Here is a 20,511-nt window from a genome sequence, read left to right as displayed (position 1 = left end):
TATATGTCCCGAATTTTTGAAAATGAACAAAAACTATTCTAAAAAACTACATTCCTCATGTCACTGTCACTTCTTGCGTCATATTGTCTTGCAACATAACTGTCTGCTCCTGTATCATTTGAGCTCTGAAGCCCTGTGCCATGCCGCAATCTGAGGCTGTATCGGCTGTGTTGCACATGTCAGGGCCATATTTGGGCCTGGTCTCGCATTCTGCGATGATCGGGGCATCAGGGAGTCTGTCGTAGAAGGTAATTGTGTGCTCAAGCACTGGAGGGTTATGGTCAAATTAATACATATGGGACAGGATCATCCATGCGAATAGCTATAGCCTGACTAATAAGCGCGAATATAAGCTATCTCCCTTAGTGTGATTGACTGCATAGGCTACTAGGGCTGCACGATATATCTAAAATCTATCGTTATCGCGATATCAACACTTGCGATGGACATACCGCAAAGATTACTTAATTTTCGAAAAATTTCGATACATTTTCTGTGCCGTGCGCATTCCATACAGTCTATGGTGTATTCACATTCTGAATGTCAACATATTTTACCAAACCGATGCCGTCATGCTGCCCTAGAAGCCCGTCCCCTACAAGTTTAGGTGTGTGGTGTTTTAGGTGTTGAGGCGGGAGCTAAGTCGTGATGGCTGAAGATAGTGAGTCGAGCGAGGTAGGTTACATTTGGGTGAAGAGGAATTGGTGACTAAAAGGAAAAGCACGTCTGTTATATGGGAATATTTTGGTCTTATGAAGGATGGCGTGTTACAAACACAGCGCCAAATGCGTCCCTCTTCACCGTGTTAAAATAAACAATTTATTTCGTTATCGTTATATCAGAAGATATCTGTCTTTCACTGTAAGGCTTGTATTTCATGATTTGCATTTGCAAAAGCCCCAGACAGCAGCAGAGAGGTAATCAGGATTCGTTATTTGTAAAAGTTGTTTAGCACTTCTTAGCCTGGAGTGGACTGTGCGATTGCAGCCCAATTACTTTCACTTTCCACTGCCCTCGTAGTCGGCATGCCGGTAGCCTAATAACGTGGGATGCGCAGCGTATGAGGTGACAGACTGAGATGACCGCCGCGATATAGCTTAAGTAGCTTTTTTGCTAGGCCCATCAAAGGCTGGCTATGTGGAATATTCAGCTGGTTGGTGCACAAGTGTTCAGATTGGCTGTCTATCCGTCTTTTACAAGGATTTTCTTGGAGCAGATCTTCCACACAACTTCGATAGCCTAGTCAGTAGGTCTCTTAGCTGTCCACTTTCATCAGGCCATATATAGCCTAGGCTACATAATATTTTATGTAGAATAGTTTATGTAGAAAATTATACATTTATTTCTGTAATTATACATTTACCCCCCACCACCCTACAATCTATGCTAGCAGCAAGCAGAATGGAGAAAAAACATTAAATATACTGCTCAAAAAAATTAAGGGAACACTTCAATCATACACTGGATCGGTACTCTGACACTGTTTGGTTCTGAGCCAGTAAAACTTTTGAGGCGAGTGTTTTATTTTGCAAGAACTGTCAGACATTCTGTGAATGTAGTTTGAGAATGGAGAAAAGGGTGGAAGGTTTCAAAAAATGTGTTTTAACAATTTTGGAAAACCTAATGTTCCCTTAATAGCATATATATAGTCTGTATATTATAGATGATACAGACGTAAGATTCTTGCCATTTCGTCGGATAAGCACTTCTACCTTGCATTCGCTGGAGATTAACTTTTTTTATATAATTTGATGATTTCAATTATTAAACTTTGGAGAAGGTTAGAGTATAAATGGATCCACAAATGAGTTTTCATTGTTATTAATATTGCGGGATAGGCCATTTTGTCTTCGCGGAGGTCTGCGCTCTCGAATGGCCTTAGAATGGCCATTCGTTAAAATGAGTGTGATTGAGGGAGGAGAGAGTTTCACGTTAATCAGGATGTACAAAGAAAAGCTGCGTGGAATGCTGCGTACGCAATTTCATACATCAGGATTTTTTTGTGCATACGCTACTTTTCAGGTTTGCACGTACGCAATGTTTTAGTATGAAATCCACACAAGTCTTTGTACATGAGGCCCCTGGCCATGTGTTAGCTAGCTGGCAGGGTGAAGCCAGGGATGGGAAGGTTTCCATTGAGCCCCATAGAAGGCAGTATACCCTCCTGTCTAGGCTGTGTGTTGGCTAGTGTGCCAGGTAAAGGGGGGGGGGGTCCCATTGAGGATTTTTGCAATCTAGTGATGTTCCATTTCCTTGTGACATTTAAACCTGGAATCAGGAGACTTAAGGTTTCTAAATGTTTCATTAGTTCTTCTTTATTCCCGACAAGCCTATGTTGGTATTTGCCTGATACATAATTATGGTAATTGTGCAAATTGCCCAAGGTGCAACTTTTAGCAACCAAGTTGAAATCCATCCACTAGGCCTATAGATGACATTTCTGCAATAAAACTTTAAGGTACTCAACATTTCTGGGTTTACTATTGGGCCTATGGGATAGGCAACTAGACTATAGGGCCTCATTTGCATATTTAAACATTAAAATATAAAAATCATGCAATGCATTTTTTTCTAATCTTAACATAAGTAAGCAACTGAGAAAGTTTCATGATCGCTATAATTTAAAAAATGTACCCTATTTACGCTTTAATTATCTTCTTATGCTAATTATGCAAATTGCCCTAGGTGCAACTTTTAGCAACCAAGTTGAAATCCATCCACTAGGCCTATAGATGACATTTCTGCAATAAAACTTTAGGGTACTCAACATTTCTGGGTTCACTATTGGGCCTATGGGAGATGCAACTAGACTAGAGGGGGGTCATGGGGGGACGACTGCCAAGCAAGGCCCACGTCAATTTCTGACAATTCATGGCAGTTTTCGGCGTTGCCTGCAAATTGCTGTGAACAGCCACAAGCCTGAATTTCACGACAATCTACAGTGCCTCATACTGACTAAAATTACACTTTTCGTGCAGTGTCCAGCCTAGCATAGATCATTGAATCTGATTAGACCATTAGCTTCTCGCCTGCTAGCCTCACGTTTGAAAGTGACCAAGATTTCCGGTAATTTTCCTATTTAAAAGTTGTCTCCTCTCAAGTTAGAAAGTGTAATAAGACCAACGGAAAATGAAACGTGGTTATTTTCTAGGCTGATTTGACATGGAACTGTACTCTCATTCCAGCGTAATAATCAAGGAACACCATGGGCACAGCAGCACAATGATATCATGCAGCACCTGAAAATAGTCCCCGTAGGCTAACTTCCAGCAACAAAGTTGAGCTGCAGCAGATGTATTGGTTAGTGACTGGATTATTATGCCTGAATGAGAGTATAGTTCAATGTCAAATACAGGATCAGTGTTTCCCTAGAAAATTTTCCAGCAGCAGTGCTGTTACATGCCGGAAGTTGAAATCAAGCCATGGTAGGGGGGTCCAGCGGCATGCCTCCCTGAAAGAAAATGTTTAATATTTTAGTGTTTAAATGCATCAATCTGGTGCACAGCAATAATTTCACAACCACAAAGCATATTTGTTTATCTGTTCAGAAATAGTCAAAAGTAGTGTAGGCTATATTTCAGCTAGGACTGAAACGATTCATCGAGTTACTCGATTACAAAAATTGCTCGAGGCAAAAACTCCTATTTTCCTATGACGCGCACTATATGCACAGGGATCTGATTGTTCCACACAGACCGTTTTTGACTGACCGATTTGTTCCAGACAGACTGTTTTTAAGTGGTAAACTTATTCACGTTCAATTGCAAGAGAGTATGCCCAAAAAAAGAACCCCCTCTTCACATACACACATACATGCACCCTCATCTTGTCTCGCTCACTCTCCCTCACGCACCGCACGCGTGCACACACACACACACACACAGACAGGTTGCTAGATGTAGGTTACTATAGCAAATAGGCTCACCCCAGAAATTATTTTTTAGTAGCCTAATGGTAAAATTATTTGTTAGTAGCCTAATGGTAGGCTATTTTTAGTAGCCTAATGGTAGGTTACTATAGCAAATAGGCTCACACCAGAAATTATTTTTAGTAGCCTAATGGTAAAATGATTTGTTAGTAGCCTAATGGTAGGCTATTTTTTAGTAGCCTAATGGTAGGTTACTATAGCAAATAGGCTCACACCAGAAATTATTTTTTAGTAGCCTAATGGTAAAATTAGTTGTTGGTAGCCTAATGGTAAATGCTGCAGGTGTAGAAATCTACATAAAACAGATAATATTTGATGTCAGGGCTAGATTACAGCATGAAACTTGTTGTGCATATTAATAAATTAAATTCCCTCTCAGCACTTCACAACATAGTATGGACAGCATTGTTCGCCCAGCTCAGTCAGAAGTGCAGAAGTGGTCACCTGTATTGTTCAGCTAGTTAATCTAATTGTAATGTAATAGCCATCTATAGATGCTATATCTTCCTATTTCAGGACAGTCTGGACTATGATGTGATTATATTTGCATAATGTCTAATGTCAGGCTTTATGTAATAGTTTACTTTAGAATATGTTATAGTTTCAGCCCTAAATTGAAGACCATGCAGAAATGTGTTGCAATTTCAAAACTGGATTACTCAGGAACCGCTTATTGTACAGATTCGGTTAGGTCTGCTGCTTGTTGTGGTATACAGTTTGTTGAGTAAAAAAATCATCAGATATTTCACTGAGAGCAATGGGTGCATAGGGCTGTGTGCAGAATGCAAATATGATTAAATTTCATGTAAGTTCAATGTTAAAATTCTCATGAACCATTAATCACAGCAACTTGGCGCTTTTACTGGGGCACAGTAAACTGAATTGTTTGGCGATCAAATGGAGGGGATGTTGCTAGGCTGTAGCCGTAATGACATTACATGATCTTCTGAAAATGTTGCAGTGGCACTGAAAATCCAGCGGCAACGTTGCGCTGCTGCTAAATACATAGTAGTGGAAACACTGAGGATTCACATATTATCAAATTGTGTGCAAGCATTTTCCCCCTGTATCGGTTGAAACGCACCCTATAGTCACGTCCCAATGGTGCAGTACCAGACCAGATGGCATGGCTCATCAGACCTTTCCATTTCTTTACTTTCCATTTATTTACATGGGCCTCCCACTTCTTTACTTCTGATCTCGCAAAAACAAACTCAAGATCTCGCAAACCTAGTCAGTGTTTGTCCCCAGTACATACCTTTTCTCAGTTTTTTTTTTACTTTCAGTTTTTTTTCTTGTCAAATCCAGGACTCCGTACAAAAGGGTTCTCGCCTGTTGTAGAAAGAAATGGCTGATCTTTAATGCAATATCTACACTGCTCATTATCAGCAACCATTCATACAATGCTCCAAAGGCACATTCTGTTTACTAATCTGATATCATTTTAAAAGGCTAACTGTGAAAACATTGGAGAATATACTTTTGCAATTATATAAGCACATAATGTAATCCGAAAACTGCTGCCCTGAGTAAAAAAAACAATGCAAATGATCTGAGCTGGTATTCTGTCTATAATGGAGTGGAATGGAAATTTCTAAGTGTCTCCAAACTTTTAATTGGTAGTGTAGATTACAGTTAGGCCAACCACAATCTGTGGATAACTCCGCTCTTTACACACACAGTAGTTGTTTGGCATTGTTATCAATTGAGATTTACATTTATTCCGTTTTTTATTGAATTGTAAAATGTGAATAAATTAAGAATGATATGATTTACAAATCATTCATGGAAAATATCAGCACATTTTGAATTTGATGCCCGCAACACATCTCAAAAAAGTTGGGATGGGGCAACAAAAGGCTGGAAAAGATGTGTAATGATAAAGACAACAAAAGAAGAAACATTTCACAACTGATTAGGTTTACTGGAACCATGAATGGGAATAAAAAATAGCATCCCAGGGAGATTTAGTCTTTCAGAAGTGAAGATATACTGTAGGGCCCTATCATGACATTCTAAAGTGCATCGTCACTCGTCAAAAGTCTATTCAAATTTAGTAGGATGTCCCGTTCACATTGGGAGGGGTTTCGTTATCAAAAGTGGAGCGCATGGCGCAACAAGGTGTTCCTAGTTTTTTTTTTTAATCAGTCATATGGGTGTGTTTGGGGCGTAACATCATTTTAAACCAATGAGAATGACATCTGTCATTCCCTTTATGGCATAAAAGCGCGATATGTCAAATAAATGCATCGGTATTTTGGCATTCAAAGGCGCATTTGAAGGAGGCTGCTAGAGACCGTATGAAATAGTCATTCTTAAACCATGCATTACTAAAACCTAGCATAGCTTTCCGCATTTGCTTTCGTCTATTATTTGAACTCATTGGCAAAGTGAAACTAACTTCACCAAGGTGTCAGTCAACGAAGACCGTTAAATGCAGTTACTTTCACGACTGACAATGGGTTACCATCGAAAACATAGGCTGGAAAAAGCAACACTTACCCTAATATTGCTCAAATGACTGAATAAAACAACATTTATCCTGCAGAGGGTTGCTTATATCTCGTGACAGTCGTCTTCAGCTGTGCTCCATCGTGTCTCGCCTCTCCCTAATCACTTTTAACCATCATTACCAATTTGCAAATGATGGTGAATAACTACTCATCATGAGATGTACAGTATTTTGTAATATCTTTATTCTAATTATGTTTCCCATTGTAATCGTGCAATTTGTAATGCTTTGCATGGACGTGGGCTAGTGTGCGTTCATGAATGATAGAAGGATGGTGCGTGCACCTGCCAATATGACTGTTGACATGCACTCTTAAAATAGCATATGAACAACCCGCCATTGACTTCTGACCAGGTTTAGGTGGTGTATGATAGCGATTTTTAGACAACGCACCAGGCCCCTCTCTAGGTTGTTAATTGCCACACCCCTGGGCACAATGTTTAAAAAATAAACGTGCAAAATACCAAATTAAACTTTCCGCGGGTGAAAAACGAGTTTTACGCCATGCGCTGGTGCCCAAAATACAGCCCATAGTCGTATTCATCACATCACATCACTTCATCACTGTGGATTTCATCGTCTACAGTACATAATATCATTAAAATATTCAGAGACTCCAGATAAATCGTTGGATGGTCTGGGTATTTTGGACTTCAGATGGCACTGCATTAAAACCAGACCTTTTCTGTAAAGTAAAATCATTGTATGGTCTCAAGAAAACTTCTGATAACCATTGTCTATGAGCACAGTTTAATGCTCCATTCACAAATGCTAGTGTAAACTCTACCATGCAAAGAAGACATTTTTATTTAGACATGATACATAAATGCTACCATCTTATCTGAGTCTGAGCTCATTGAAAATGGACTGAGGTAAAGTGGAAAAGGATCCTGTGGTTAGACCAATCAAAATTTCAAATTATTTTTGAAAATCATTGCTCAATGCTCAGTTCAAAACCGAGCATCTATGACAGTGTGGAGATGCGTTAGTGCCAGTTAAGCAACTGAAATCCTATCTCGGTTCTCTATCTGTCCTCAGTTCCTAAATATTTACAGAATGTTGTTAAATGAACAGGTAAAGCAGCACAGTGGTAAAAATGCCCCTGTCCCACATTGTTTGAGACGTGTTACTGGCAATTCAAAATGAACATATTTTTCCAACATCTCTTTCAACAGTTGGTATGTTGTCTATATTTTCTCAATTAAATTGACATGATTTGTTAATCGGAGCATTCTTTTTTTAATTCAAATTTTGCAAAGCGTCCCAACTTTTTCGGAATCGGGTTATACTTGACATGATACTTGGAATACTAGCAGAACCTCATCTTTGTCAATAGATTGTATTTATACTTGCATATGGATATTATGTGCTTCATAGTCATCTCTGATCACCAATGATTCAGAGAGCAAGCGAGTGAGTAACCCTACACTTGTCCACTCGTTAGTGCTCCATGGCACTTAGTTCAATAGATCACCAGTGGGTGTTGTTATCAACAAAATTACAGATGCAAAACTCCAGACATATGCTACATTAAACAGTTATTTATGGACATGACTCAAGTATAGCATTTTTAGATGGAAGGTGTTTTTTTTTTTTCTAAATAGATGCATGTACTAATTTTGAGATGGATTATGTGTTGAAATTTGACAGAACATTTTCCTTTATCTTCAAAGTGATGAACTCCGCAGAGCTGCCCCTTGACCCGAACTTGCAAACCAGTAACCTTCTCATTACCTTCCTCAAGTACTCATCCATTGTCATGCAAGACACCAAAGGTACCATATTATTTAATCATTTACATATTTTGTACTCTTGACAAATTATTTGCTGGCCATAGTAGCCCCATTTACACAGGTCCCCATGAACTAAAGCCCTGGTATTTTTCCAACATCAGGGCTAGAGTTCTTGATGCATTTACACTAAGGGCCATGTAAACAGTTAAAGTATCAGTTATAAAAACTCTGTAGAGCTATCCATGGACAGAAATGGAGTAAAATAGCAAGCATTACCATGACATTACCAGGATTACTATAGCGATATTGAAATATTTCTGCTGTTACAAGTTTACCATTGGGGAATTATGGAAAGGGAGTCAAAACACTTGGAAATTACCAAGTATTGGAACCTACCATTTGGAAATTAGGAGTGCATATCAAATAATGTGCTACTAAAAATGTGTAGTAGTGAAAGTCTATCTGTAAAGTATTAGTCGATTATCTAGCAGATATGCCCTGTTTGCTAGATTATGTAAATGAAACCATAGCCGTTATAACCATTCATTGTCATGTTAAGCACTGGGGCTTGGACTTGTGGCCCAGACTTGGGCAAGTCATGGGTTAGTTAAGGCTTGTTTAAGCCGAGTATAGTGTAAATGCTCCCTTGACCCACAATGTAAATAGGGCTATTTTCACCCTTTCTTTCTGTGGTCCATTTGTTAATTTGCCAATCTTGTCAGTGTAAATCCCTCCTCTATATTTCACAGATGAACACAGATTAAATAGTGCTCGGCTGTGTCTCATTATCCTGACTTGTATTGCTGAAGTAAGTTTTACACTCACATTCACACTTCTGTTGCATTTCTGTTGCAAAGTCATTTAGAAAGCATCCTGACCTTTTGAGGGAGTGCCATGTCACTTTTTTTAACACACTGCTATTTATTTGAACACAACTGTACAGAACCTTTAACAATGAAGCCGCCTCCTGTTATCAAGCAACACAACATATCACCCAAGAGCCAACTTGCACATAATCATTTGTATAGCCAGTGTGACGTTATGACTTAATTTCTGATCATTACTGGCAGACAATACCATATCACTTACTTGTGTTTGAGTCAGAACGTTCTGTTGCGTCCTTGATTTATCAATGGGGCAAGTTGTCACAATGGCACATTCTGAAATTAATGGCTAATGATTTTGCATTGAAATATATTACCATATAATGAATGTGACATGAACCCAAGAAAGTCTTTCATTTGGTACATTTCATCATTGTCATATTCACAGTCACAGTGAGAAAAGTGTGACAACATGCCCTCCCCCATCCAGTTCATGGGATTGTCATGAATGTGTCCTTAATATATCTTTAACATATCCATCATATAAACTCTTTTATTAATTTTACTTAATGTGTACAGGATCAGTATGCTGATGCTTTTCTCCATGATGACAACATGAATTTCAGAGTGAATCTCCATAGAATGGTAAAGGCATTCATTATTTCTATATTTATGTATGTTTTTTTTTTTTTTTTGAATATTTACTGTTTTTTCCTTAGCCCATGAGGCACAGAAAGAAGACTGCAGACAAGAACAGCCCATCAAGACCCCTTGTGTGTGCAGTGCTTGGTAAGCAGTGAAATATATTATGTGGCTTATTTCGCTTCACATAATTTATTCATATGATGATTGACAGCTTATCTCGAGAACCATTGGTCGCAGAGACACATGGGTGGGTTCAATCTAACCGGGAGAGTCATGTGATACGCCGATGTACGTCAATCGTTTGTGTACCGAAGGAAGCGTCTTCAAAGTCAAAGTCAAAGTCAGCTTTATTGTCAATTTCTTCACATGTTCCAGACATACAAAGAGATCGAAATTACGTTTCTCACTATCCCACGGTGAAGACAAGACATATTTTACCAATTTTAAGTCCACAGACAAACATAACATTCAAGTAAACAAAAAAGTAAGTAAATAAGTAAATAAGAGGGCACATATAATAATGAAAAATAAGAGCAGCAAAATTTTTGTTGAAATTGTGCATAGACAGTCAATAAAAATTAGTGCAAAGTCAGGCCAATAAGAGGCTTGGGTAGTTCTGTTTGACCTGAGTAATAAAGAAAGTGGCATAGTGGTGCAAGTTATGTAAGAGCAGCAGAAGTGTTGTGTTTTTCAGGACAACAACACCAAGTTGTAAAGTGTACAAGTGTGCAAGTGTTCAAGTGTGCAAGTGGAGTAGTGCAGGTGGCCATTGTGGGTCCAATGTCTAGGATGTTATGTAGCTGAGGGGTGGAGGGGAGAGGAGGGAGAGAGTTCAGCATCCTTACAGCTTGGTGTATGAAGCTGTTGGTGAGTCTGGTAGTGCGGGAGCGCAGGCTTCTGTACCTCTTCCCAGAGGGCAGTAGATCAAACAGATTGTGGCGGGGTGACTTGCATCACTCACAATTTTGGTCGCCTTTGCGGGTGAGGTGGGTGGTGTAAATGTCCTTCAGGGAGGGGAGTGAAGCACCAATGATCCTTCCAGCTGTGTTCACTATGCGCTGCAGGGCTTTCCTGTTGTATTCAGTGCAGCTTCCCCCACACACAGCGATACAGCTGGAGAGGATGCTCTCAATGGTGCCTCGGTAGAATGTGGTCATGATGGCTGGTGGAGCACTTGCTCGCCTGAGTTTCCGAGGAAGTACAGGCGGCTGAGCTCTCTTTCGCCAGTGATGCAGTGTTGGTGGTCCAGGAGAGGTCTTCACTGATGTGCACCCCAGGAATTTGGTGCTGCTCGCTCTCTCCACCACAGCACCGTCGATGGTCAGTGGCAGGTGTTGGGTGTGACCTCTCCGAAGTCAACAACAATCTCTTTGGTCTTGCTGGACGTTCAGCAGGAGGTTGTTGTCCCTGCACCACGTGGTCAGATGGTCGACCTCCAACCTGTATTGAGTCTCGTAAGCCCTTGGTGATGAGACCCACCAGAGTTGTGTCGTCAGCAAATTTCACTATGTGATTGTTGCTGTAGGTTGCAGTGCAGTCATCGTCAGCAGGGTGAAGAGCAGCGGACTGAGCGCGCAGCCTTAGGGGGGGCCCCTGTGCTCAGTGTGATGCTGCTTGAGGTATTGTTGCCAACACGTACTACTTGGGGCCTCTGACAGAGGAAGTCCAGTAGCCAGTTGCAGAGGTAGGTACTGAGCAGACGTAAAGCACGCGGAAAGGTTTTGGTTTTGTTTCTAATTCTTTGCTTTCGTATGAGCTGGATTATACATCTACCAAACGTATTATGAATAAAACAACATGGATATTCCACTACTATGGATTCTTACCGACATTTCAAGACCATTTATGATGTGTCAGAATATTGGCATCCCTCTCTAATCCCGATTCGCAGGTACAGTATCACGGCAGTATCACACAAGGGGGTGGAGGGGGGCATTTTATAACAGTTTTGTAAGATGTATAGTGAAATTAATCAAATATAGTAATGCACAAAACTATTTTTGTCATAGAAACCTTAACATTGATCAATTCCTGAGACATGTTACGGGTTAACTATGCATAAACGTACTGACTGACAAAAATGAGTTAGCTAAATCACTGCATGAAAAGGGATGGGATTTTCGTCCTCGTAAACGCCCGGAATTCTCCCTAATTTTCAGCAGTTAACTCATTGAATGCCAAGCTGTTTTCGGAAGCTTTGTCCTAGAGTGCCAGCAATCTAGACCATTGTTGATGATTTTTGTACAGCCACAGCATATTCTGTGTTATAGCTATGAACACATACAATGGCTCGTTTGAAAGGTGAGACTTTAAGCTCTCAGTGGGTGCAAACGGTGTACTTCACGCCTCTGTTCCTGAGAAATCCCAAGCTAAACAGTGGCTAGTTTTCATCAAAAGCGCTGTTTTTTTTTTTTCTAGAAATGGAGATATAACGTCTTTCATGAAATATGTGAAGTGAAGTGTTGCCTGTAAAGTTTCCGGGAAGTGACCTGGCGAGACTGCCACCTAGTGATAGTCCCACGAAAATGGCCTGGTTTTGAGCTGACGTGCATGCGTCACTGATTCGACCCAAAGCGGCAACCGAGTTATGATAAAATGTCCAGATAAAATGTCCAGATTGTGCGTTTTCATGAGTTTTCAATCGTCATATATTTCATTTCCATTCATCACAGAGTTCCCAAAATCACATATAAGGTGTGTTAGTGTGTCTAGTTTCGTAATTAAAAAAAAAAAAGCTAAAAACGTAATATTACGTTTTTGGCACTCATTGAGTTAATGCCTGCGAACCTGCGAGCCTGCGAATGCCGCATTTGTCTGTGCCACATATTGTCAGAAACGAACTAGGACGTATGTGGAGAGCTCGCAGAGTGTTAATGGCTCTAGTTAGCATATGAATAGCAGCAAAACCGCGCCTGGCTTGAATTTCCTTAGCCTACTCAGTATTGGAGGAAACCACTACAAAGCAAAATCTGCCCTCACAACAAATGGGAAGCTCACAAGAACCCCAAAATCCTACAGCACCGTGAAGTGGCTGTCCACAGCCTCGGAGCAGTAGGTAACTGGCAGCATTCTGTCTGAATTCCGTCCATTTTGCAGATGTCTGTGGTGCGTTGCTCTGTAGCTACTTTGGAGTCTGTCTCGCCTCCAGCAGCTGTAAAAACAATCAGCTACTGCGGCTCTGATTTTCTCGACTGCTGTCCCTTCTCCTGGCCCAACCTGAAGAAGTAACTGCTCGTCTGGCACTAGATGATCCAACGCTCACCATTCCTCCAAGCAAAGGGAAGTGCTCGTTCTCTTCTAGAAGTAATGATCGCCGACGATGCGGATGCATTGTTTATGAACCACATTCTTACATCCAAGTAACGTGAAGTAGCCTAACCAAACTGTAGGCTAGCCTTTCTGTTTAAATTTGCTGCCGGTGCTCTGACTGTTTGTTTACCCTATCAGCTGTTCTACTGGCGGAAGCGACGGGCAGGTCTTCCACTGCTCACTAGAGGAATTGTCTCCTGCTGGCGGGGGGGCGTAACGGTTGGACTTACCTTAGTTTATTGAAGTGACATTCTCTCTGCTGTGGCTTATGGACTGAAAATGTTTTGGACTGTGTAAACATATTTATTGAGCTGCATATTTTTGTTGAATGAAAATGGTGATAAAGACCATCATTTATATATTTGCCTCTGAAATTGGCATTGTGTTGGTGTGAAGGGGAAGGGGACAATCTACAGTGCTTACCGACGAAAATCCCACTTTTCATGCAGTGATTACAACTGACAGGAAGCCCTGTGGACATAAAAGGGGGGAAATTTGCTGTGCCCTCACAGCACTTCAGCAGCCTGGACTGTGCGGTCGCAGCCCCTCACTCGCAGTCTCCCCAAATATTAACAAGTATTAACAAATATTAACAGTAACAAGCACAAAAACGGTTTGGAAATCTCAGCTAAGTCTATATTTGCAGTGTTTAGGGAAAACATTGTGTCACTAAAATTAATGAATAATCGTGATCTCAATATTGATCAAAATAATCGTGATTAACATTTTGGCCATAATCGTGCAGCCCTACTAAAACTAGACTAAAATGACAAGACTTTTAGTCAAAAATTATATTTGAATGACTAAATATGAAAAAAGACTAAACAGGACATTTGACACAAGACTAAGACTTACAGTAGTTCAAAAAAATAGGTGACAGAATTAACTCTTATGACAAAGTGGGAGCATGTAGAGGTTAAATAATAGAGGGCGCAGGATTGACCCTAGGGGAACACCACAGGTTATTGGTGATGCGGAAGTGTAGTTTGTAGTGTAGTGCTTTGCTGTTTTCAGTGATTTGGGAAAGGTGCCAGACTGCAAAGATGCATTTACAATAAAGCTCAACTTTAAAGTCAGCTCAACTTTAAAGAATAAATTAAAAGTCGTAATTAAAAAAAGTACAGTATATTGTGTCAGGGGCGCAGCTACCCATTTTTTGAGGGGTATGCAACAACAATATTGCCCCCAAAAAAAAAAAACAACAAAAAAACAAAAAACACAAACAACTAAAGCAAAACAAAAGGCCAATAATTTACACTATTACTGTGCATTAGTGTGTATTGAATATGTTTTTAAAGAAATGCTGCCAATTTGATGTTTAACTTGATGTATAAGTATATATACTCTTTTGATCCCGTGAGGGAAATTTGGTCTCTGCATTTAACCCAATCCGTGAATTAGTGAAACACACACAGCACACAGTGAACACACAGTGAGGTGAAGCACACAGTGAGGTGAAGCACACAGTGAGGTGAAGCACACACTAATCCTGGCGCAGTGAGCTGCCTGCTACAACAGCAGGCGCTTGGGGAGCAGTGAGGGGTTAGGTGCCTTGCTCAAGGGCACTTCAGCCATGGCCCACTGGTCGGGGCTCGAACCGGCAACCCTCCGGTTACAAGTCCAGAGTGCTAACCAGTGGGCCACGGCTGCCCCTGATGTTATACTTGATAAGTATTGATAAATGATGCATTGTCACTTTAAGAGAGTCTAAATGGTTCTCATAACGTCCTTTTGCCAGCTATTGTTCACAGGCTGATAGGCCTACTCTAGCCTCTAGCGCATACCCACTTTTTGCGCCACTGTATTGTGTGTGTGTGTGTGTGTGTGTGTGTGTGTGTGTGTGTGTGTATGGGGGGGATATGGTGTGTGTGTGTGTGTGTGTGGGGTAATGGGGTGCACCTTTCATACACAGAATGCAGCTCAAAGTGCTTTACATTTGAAGTATGTAACACAATAATAGTCAGTCAGTCATTATCAATCACTTTTCTTTGCTGTTTATGATCTACTCAGCAACATATCAAAAATATAGAAAATTACGTCATAAGACTGGCAGTCTTAACCCCCACAAGCACGCCATATGGCAACTGTGGCAAGGAAAAACTCCCATATTCCAGGAAGAAACCTTGAGCAGACTTAATAGGGGGAGCCCATCTGCTTCTGGCTGGCTGCGCCCTCCAATAGTAGCAGATGTAGAATAATCTGAAAATGTAGTCTACAGGATAAGATGAGTTAACTAAAAGCTTTCCTGTACAGGTATGTTTTCAGATCTTTTTAAAAAATATTTACTGAACTCGCCTGCTTGATGTACAGAGGCAGGGTGTTCCATAGTTTGGGGGCATAATGGATAATAGCAGCTTCTCCACTTTGTTTGTGGAGCACTTTGGTTACGATTAAAAGATTAGAATTGGATGATCTAAGTTTCCTTTGTGGTTGATAAGATATTAAAAGCTCAGAGATATATGAAGGTGCTATGCCATTCAGAGCTTTGTAAGTAATTAACAATTCTATAGGAAATAGGGAGCCAGTGCAGTTCAGCCAACACAGGGGTGATGTGTTCTCTCTTCTTAGTCTTAGTTAAAAGTCTAGCCGCAGAGTTCTGTATGAGTGCCAATTTCTTTAGATGTTTTTTGGGAAGACCAGTGAAAAGTGCATTACAGTAGTCTAACCTGCTAGTGATAAAGGCTAAATTAGTTTTTCTGCATCTTGTTGAGTTAAAAGGGGCGACTTTGGCAATGTTTCTCAAGTGGAAATAGGCTGTCTGAGTAACTTTACTGATATGGGGCTTGAAACTTAACTCTGCATCTAAGATGACACCGAGGCTTGTTACTTTTGGTTTGACCTGGTGTGCCAAATTCCCCAGATTACTAAGAATAATATCTCGCTTTAGTTTTGGTCCAACCAGAAGTACCTCTGTTTTGTCATCATTTAGTTTCAAAAAGTTTTTGCTCATCCACTGATTAATGGAGGTTAGGCATGCAGTGAGGGAGCAAAGGCCATCTGGGTTAGTTGGCTCCACAGAAATATACAATTGGGTATCATCTGCGTAGCTGTGGAAGTTTACATTATGCTGACTTATGACGTTTCCCAATGGAAACATATATAGAGAAAATAGCAGGGGACCAAGGCAGCTCCCCTGGGCCACACCAAAAGGCAAGTCATGTTTTTCAGATACATGATCTCCTAGACTGATATAAAAATCTCTGCCAGTAATGTAGGTTTGAAACCAGTTTAGAGCATTATCAGAGAGACCCACCCACTTCGCAAGGCGGTGAATTAGGATGCTATGATCAATGGTGTCAAATGCCGCATTCAAATCCAGAAGAATAAGGATTGAGACTTTGTTTGTTTGTTTGCTAGTCTGAGATCATTGACTATTTTTTTCTAGAGCCATTTCTGTGCTGTGATTTGATCTAAAACCTGATTGGAATTTTTCAAGGATACTGTTTTCGTTGAGGAAGGTATTTAACTGATTACAAACAACTTTTTCAAGTACTTTGCTCAAAAACGATAGATTTGATATAGGCCTGTAGTTGCTCAGATTGGTATGGTCAAGATTTGACTTTTTAAGTAAAGGTTTCACAACAGCGGTTTTAAAAGCAGTTGGAAATATACCTGTTTCTAATGAGGTATTTATTACCTTGAGAAAAAAAGGGAGCTAAGCTATCATATACTTTTTTGAGGAATGTAGTAGGGATTGGATCTAAAACACATGTTGAGGAGCCGGTTTGAGTTATAATTTTACCAAGCTCAGATTGAGTAATAGTGCTAAAGGACCTTAATTTTGGGGGGCTGTTTTTGGGTGTACTATCAAACATATTACTTGTGTTACCAATAGCCTCCCTTATAGAAATGACTTTGTTTTTGAAGAAGTCTGCAAATTCTTCGTGATCTTAGAGAGGATGCCTGGCTGAGTGTATCAAAAGGTGTTTGATGCAATAGCCTATCAATGGTAGAGAACAACACCCTAGAGTTTCCACTGTTTTCAGCAATTACCTTAGAGAAGTGGTTCCTCCTCTCATTCCGAATAGCTCTATTATAATTTGCTATTTTTTCTTTTAGAATGGCACGGTGAACCTGTAACTTAGTTTTTCTCCATGTTCTCTCAGCTTTTCTACATGATCTTTTTTTTTAGATCATGGATATTTTCGTTCATCCAAGGTGTCAGTTTGCTACAGGGCCTTTTTTAGTCTTTAAGGGTGCCACTCTGTCAAGCAGAGCGCGTCTAATTCACGATTGAGAGCCTCTACCATTTGATCAATGGGATGATGTAAAATATCTAAATTTATGGAGTCTATAAGAGCTATGAACTGCTGTTCTGCTCTAATGTCCAAGAGTCGCGATTTGATTGCAATTTCGGGATGAATTTTTGGAGTATGTAGTACTATATTAAAAGATACACAATGATGATCAGACATATTTATATCAATGTCAAAGTCAAAGTCAGCTTTATTGTCAATTTCTTCACATGTTCCAGACATACAAAGAGATCGAAATTACGTTTCTCACTATCCCACGGTGAAGACAAGACATATTTTACCAATTTAAGTCCACAGACAAACATAACATTCAAGTAAACAAAAAAGTAAGTAAATAAGTAAATAAGAGGGCACATATAATAATGAAAAAAATAAGAGCAGCAAAATTTGGTTGAAATTGTGCATAGACAGTCAATAAAATACTAGTGCAAAGTCAGGCCAATAAAAGGCCTGGGTAGTTCTGTTTGACCTAAGTAAGAAAGAAAGTGGCATAGTGGTGCAAGTTATGTAAGAGCAGCAGAAGTGTTGTGTTTTCAGGACAACAACAACAAGTTGTAAAGTGTACAAGTGTGCAAGTGTGCAAGTGGAGTATCATTTACTGATAAGTCTGTGACTTCTATCCCTCTAGAAATTACTAGATCGAGGGTGTTGCCAAGGTTGTGGGTGGGTCCTGTAACATGCTGCTTTAGCTCTAAACTGTCCAACACATTAAGGAACTTAATGGCTTTAGCATCAGTTGTCTTATTGACATGAATATTGAAGTCGCCATTTACAATTATCCGATCATAGCTAGTGATGATGAGCGACATAAGTTCAGAAAACTGGTCGAGAAAGCCAGTCCATAGTTTAGGAGGGCGGTATAAGGTTAATAGAAGTACAGCTGGGTCAGCCTTCAGAGTGAGGGCAATATACTCAAAGGAAGCGAATTCGCCAAAGTTGACTCGTGTGCAACTATATTTGTTTGAGAGAATGGAGGCAATTCCACCACCTCGTTTGCCTTGTCTAATTGAGTGGAAGAAATTATAATTTAATAATAATAAGTCTCAACAAGAACAGCTTTTTCACTAATAAAATCATTGATTGCAAAGGTTTTGGTAGTAAGTGCACCTATATTTAGTAAACCCATGTTAGCTGAAAATGCCTCTGGCTTTTGAGGAATATGCTGAGGTATGGAAAGAATATTTGTTAGGTTTCTAGTTTTAAATTTGTCTTTCTTTTTACTATAATGCTGGGTAGAAATCAACGTTGGAATAGAACTATAAGCATAAGTCATGCTATTGCATGACGCAGCTTGATCTATGGTAGTAGTATTGTATGTTACCCTGCAGAAAACATTCTCAGACCCATCCACATGTATAATGCCATTCGAATCAATACCTGGGGGGCGTGAATCTGTAATATTTTCTACAGAATGTCAATGACTCAGTGTGGACGCTTATGTTGTCAGAGAGTAGCCTGGCTCCATGTTGGTTTGGGTGGAGACCATCACGCTTCAGCATACTGGGCCTCCCAGAACAAGCCCCAGTTGTTGACATAGGGGATGCTTAGGAAGCGAGTAGCGTTTGAGCCAGGTGTGGAGATCGAACAGTCTGGACCATCTCTCAGCACCTTTTCTGTAGGTAGGAGAGGCCCAGAGATGACAAAGCCGTTTTCTGTGCCCATCAGAGTGGTGATGAGAGTTTTGTAGTTTCTCTGCAGTGCTACTGACTGCTTATCTCTGATGTCATTCGTGCCCACGTGTAACATGATGTTGTTGACCTTGGTGTGGCAGGCCAGGATGCTTGGGAGTTTCTGCTGGATGTCAAGGACCTTGGCACCAGGGAAGCAGTAGACCTTGGAGGGACCGCTACATGATGGGGGAATGCAGAGGTCTCTAACCATGGAACTGCCATGACCAGGGTGGAGGCTGATGAGGTCCGGGAGGAGGGGGTCGGGGGGCCGACTTTGAGGAGGGACCAGGATGGTTGTCTCGGGCAGGAGGGGCTCCTCATTCTCGGGTCAGAATGGCATAGCGATTTTTCCAGTCAGATAGGTTGGGCTGGGCCTGAGTGCCGCCCGGACCGCCTGCCGCGGCTTGTGATGCTTTTGCTTCTACGCCATGGCTCAGGCTGGTGTGGGATGGAGCTGGCCAGCAGAGCAGGCTTGGTTCTCAGCAGAGGCGGGGAGAGGCAACAGGGACAGAAGTTGCATTAGTGCATGGCATGGTTAAAGTATTGGAGGACAGAGTGAAATCAGGGCATCTGGCATTTGTGTGTGTAAGAGAGGTAACGCTACTTTGAGAGAATGGTGTCGAGGAACTGTTCATCCTTCTCAATCTGATGGAGGGTCGCTATTCTGGCTTCGAGTTCCACTAGGGTTAGGTGGGGGTGGTGCCTGTGTGTGTGTGTGTGGGGGTGTAGGGGGTGTACCTATGTGTTTGTGTGTGTGTGGGGTAATGGAGTGTGTGGGAGGGGGATGATGAAATGGGGGGCGGGGGTGTTTGTGTGTGTGTGTGTGTGGGGGGATTTATAGTGTGTGGGGGGGAGGGGGGTGAACCTGTATCTGTGTGGGGAGGGGGTATGTTGTGTGTTTGGGTGGCTGGGGGGGAGGGGGTTGATGAAATGGTGTGTGTATGTGGGGAGGGGGGGGGGGTGGTGTGTGTGTGTGTGTTGGGAGGAGTAATAATGTGTGTGTGTATGGTGTGTGTTTGGGTGGCTGGGGGGTTGATGAAATGGTGTGTGTATGTGGGGAGGGGGGGGGTGGTGTTTGTGTGTGTTGGGAGGAGTAATAATGTGTGTGGGTATGGTGTGTTTTTGGGAGTTATGGTGTAATGGTGTGTGAGTCTATGTGTGTGTTTAGGGTGTAATGGTGTGTGTGAGGGGGGTTATGGTGTGTGTGAGTGAAGGGGGTGTACCGGTACCTGTATGTGGGGCTGGATGGCAAGTGGCAAGAGAGATAGAGAGAAAAGTATATAAATATAATATTTAATGAATTAATTAATTAAAAAAAAAAAAACCTGAGGTTGATTAGTTATAATAATAAGTTTATTTATTTTAGTTATGAGGAAGAGACAAGAGAAACTGTCTCTGTATCTGCTGGTATGGGTCCGCATATTCTTATACCTTCTACCAGATGGTAGGAGGGTGAAGAGACTGACTCAGTCCTTGTAATGCGCTGCGCTGACCTGGGCTCGTATTCACAAAGAATTTTAAGGCTAAAAGTAGCTCCTAACTGGTGAATTTAGGAGAAACTCCTAAAAATAATGGGCGTTTCACTCATAACTTTAGGACTCCTAATTTTTTTGACTAAGAGTAATTCACAAAGC

The 20,511-nt window shown here is 41.0% G+C and overlaps 1 protein-coding gene across 1 annotated transcript in view; it reads left to right on the top strand.

Annotated features, from left to right (window-relative positions):
* The window catches only part of armh3 (armadillo like helical domain containing 3), a 126,861-nt gene that overhangs the window by 39,242 nt on the left and 67,108 nt on the right, over positions 1-20,511 (top strand). Inside the window, 4 exon segments of the mRNA XM_048252072.1 lie at positions 8,114-8,215; positions 8,923-8,981; positions 9,577-9,642; positions 9,717-9,786. Of these exon segments, the coding sequence (XP_048108029.1) occupies positions 8,114-8,215; positions 8,923-8,981; positions 9,577-9,642; positions 9,717-9,786 (297 nt within the window).

This window comes from Alosa alosa, chromosome 9 (genome assembly GCF_017589495.1).
Source record: "Alosa alosa isolate M-15738 ecotype Scorff River chromosome 9, AALO_Geno_1.1, whole genome shotgun sequence".
In the NCBI taxonomy this organism is placed as follows: domain Eukaryota; kingdom Metazoa; phylum Chordata; class Actinopteri; order Clupeiformes; family Clupeidae; genus Alosa; species Alosa alosa.
This window is presented reverse-complemented; position numbering and strand designations above follow the sequence as displayed.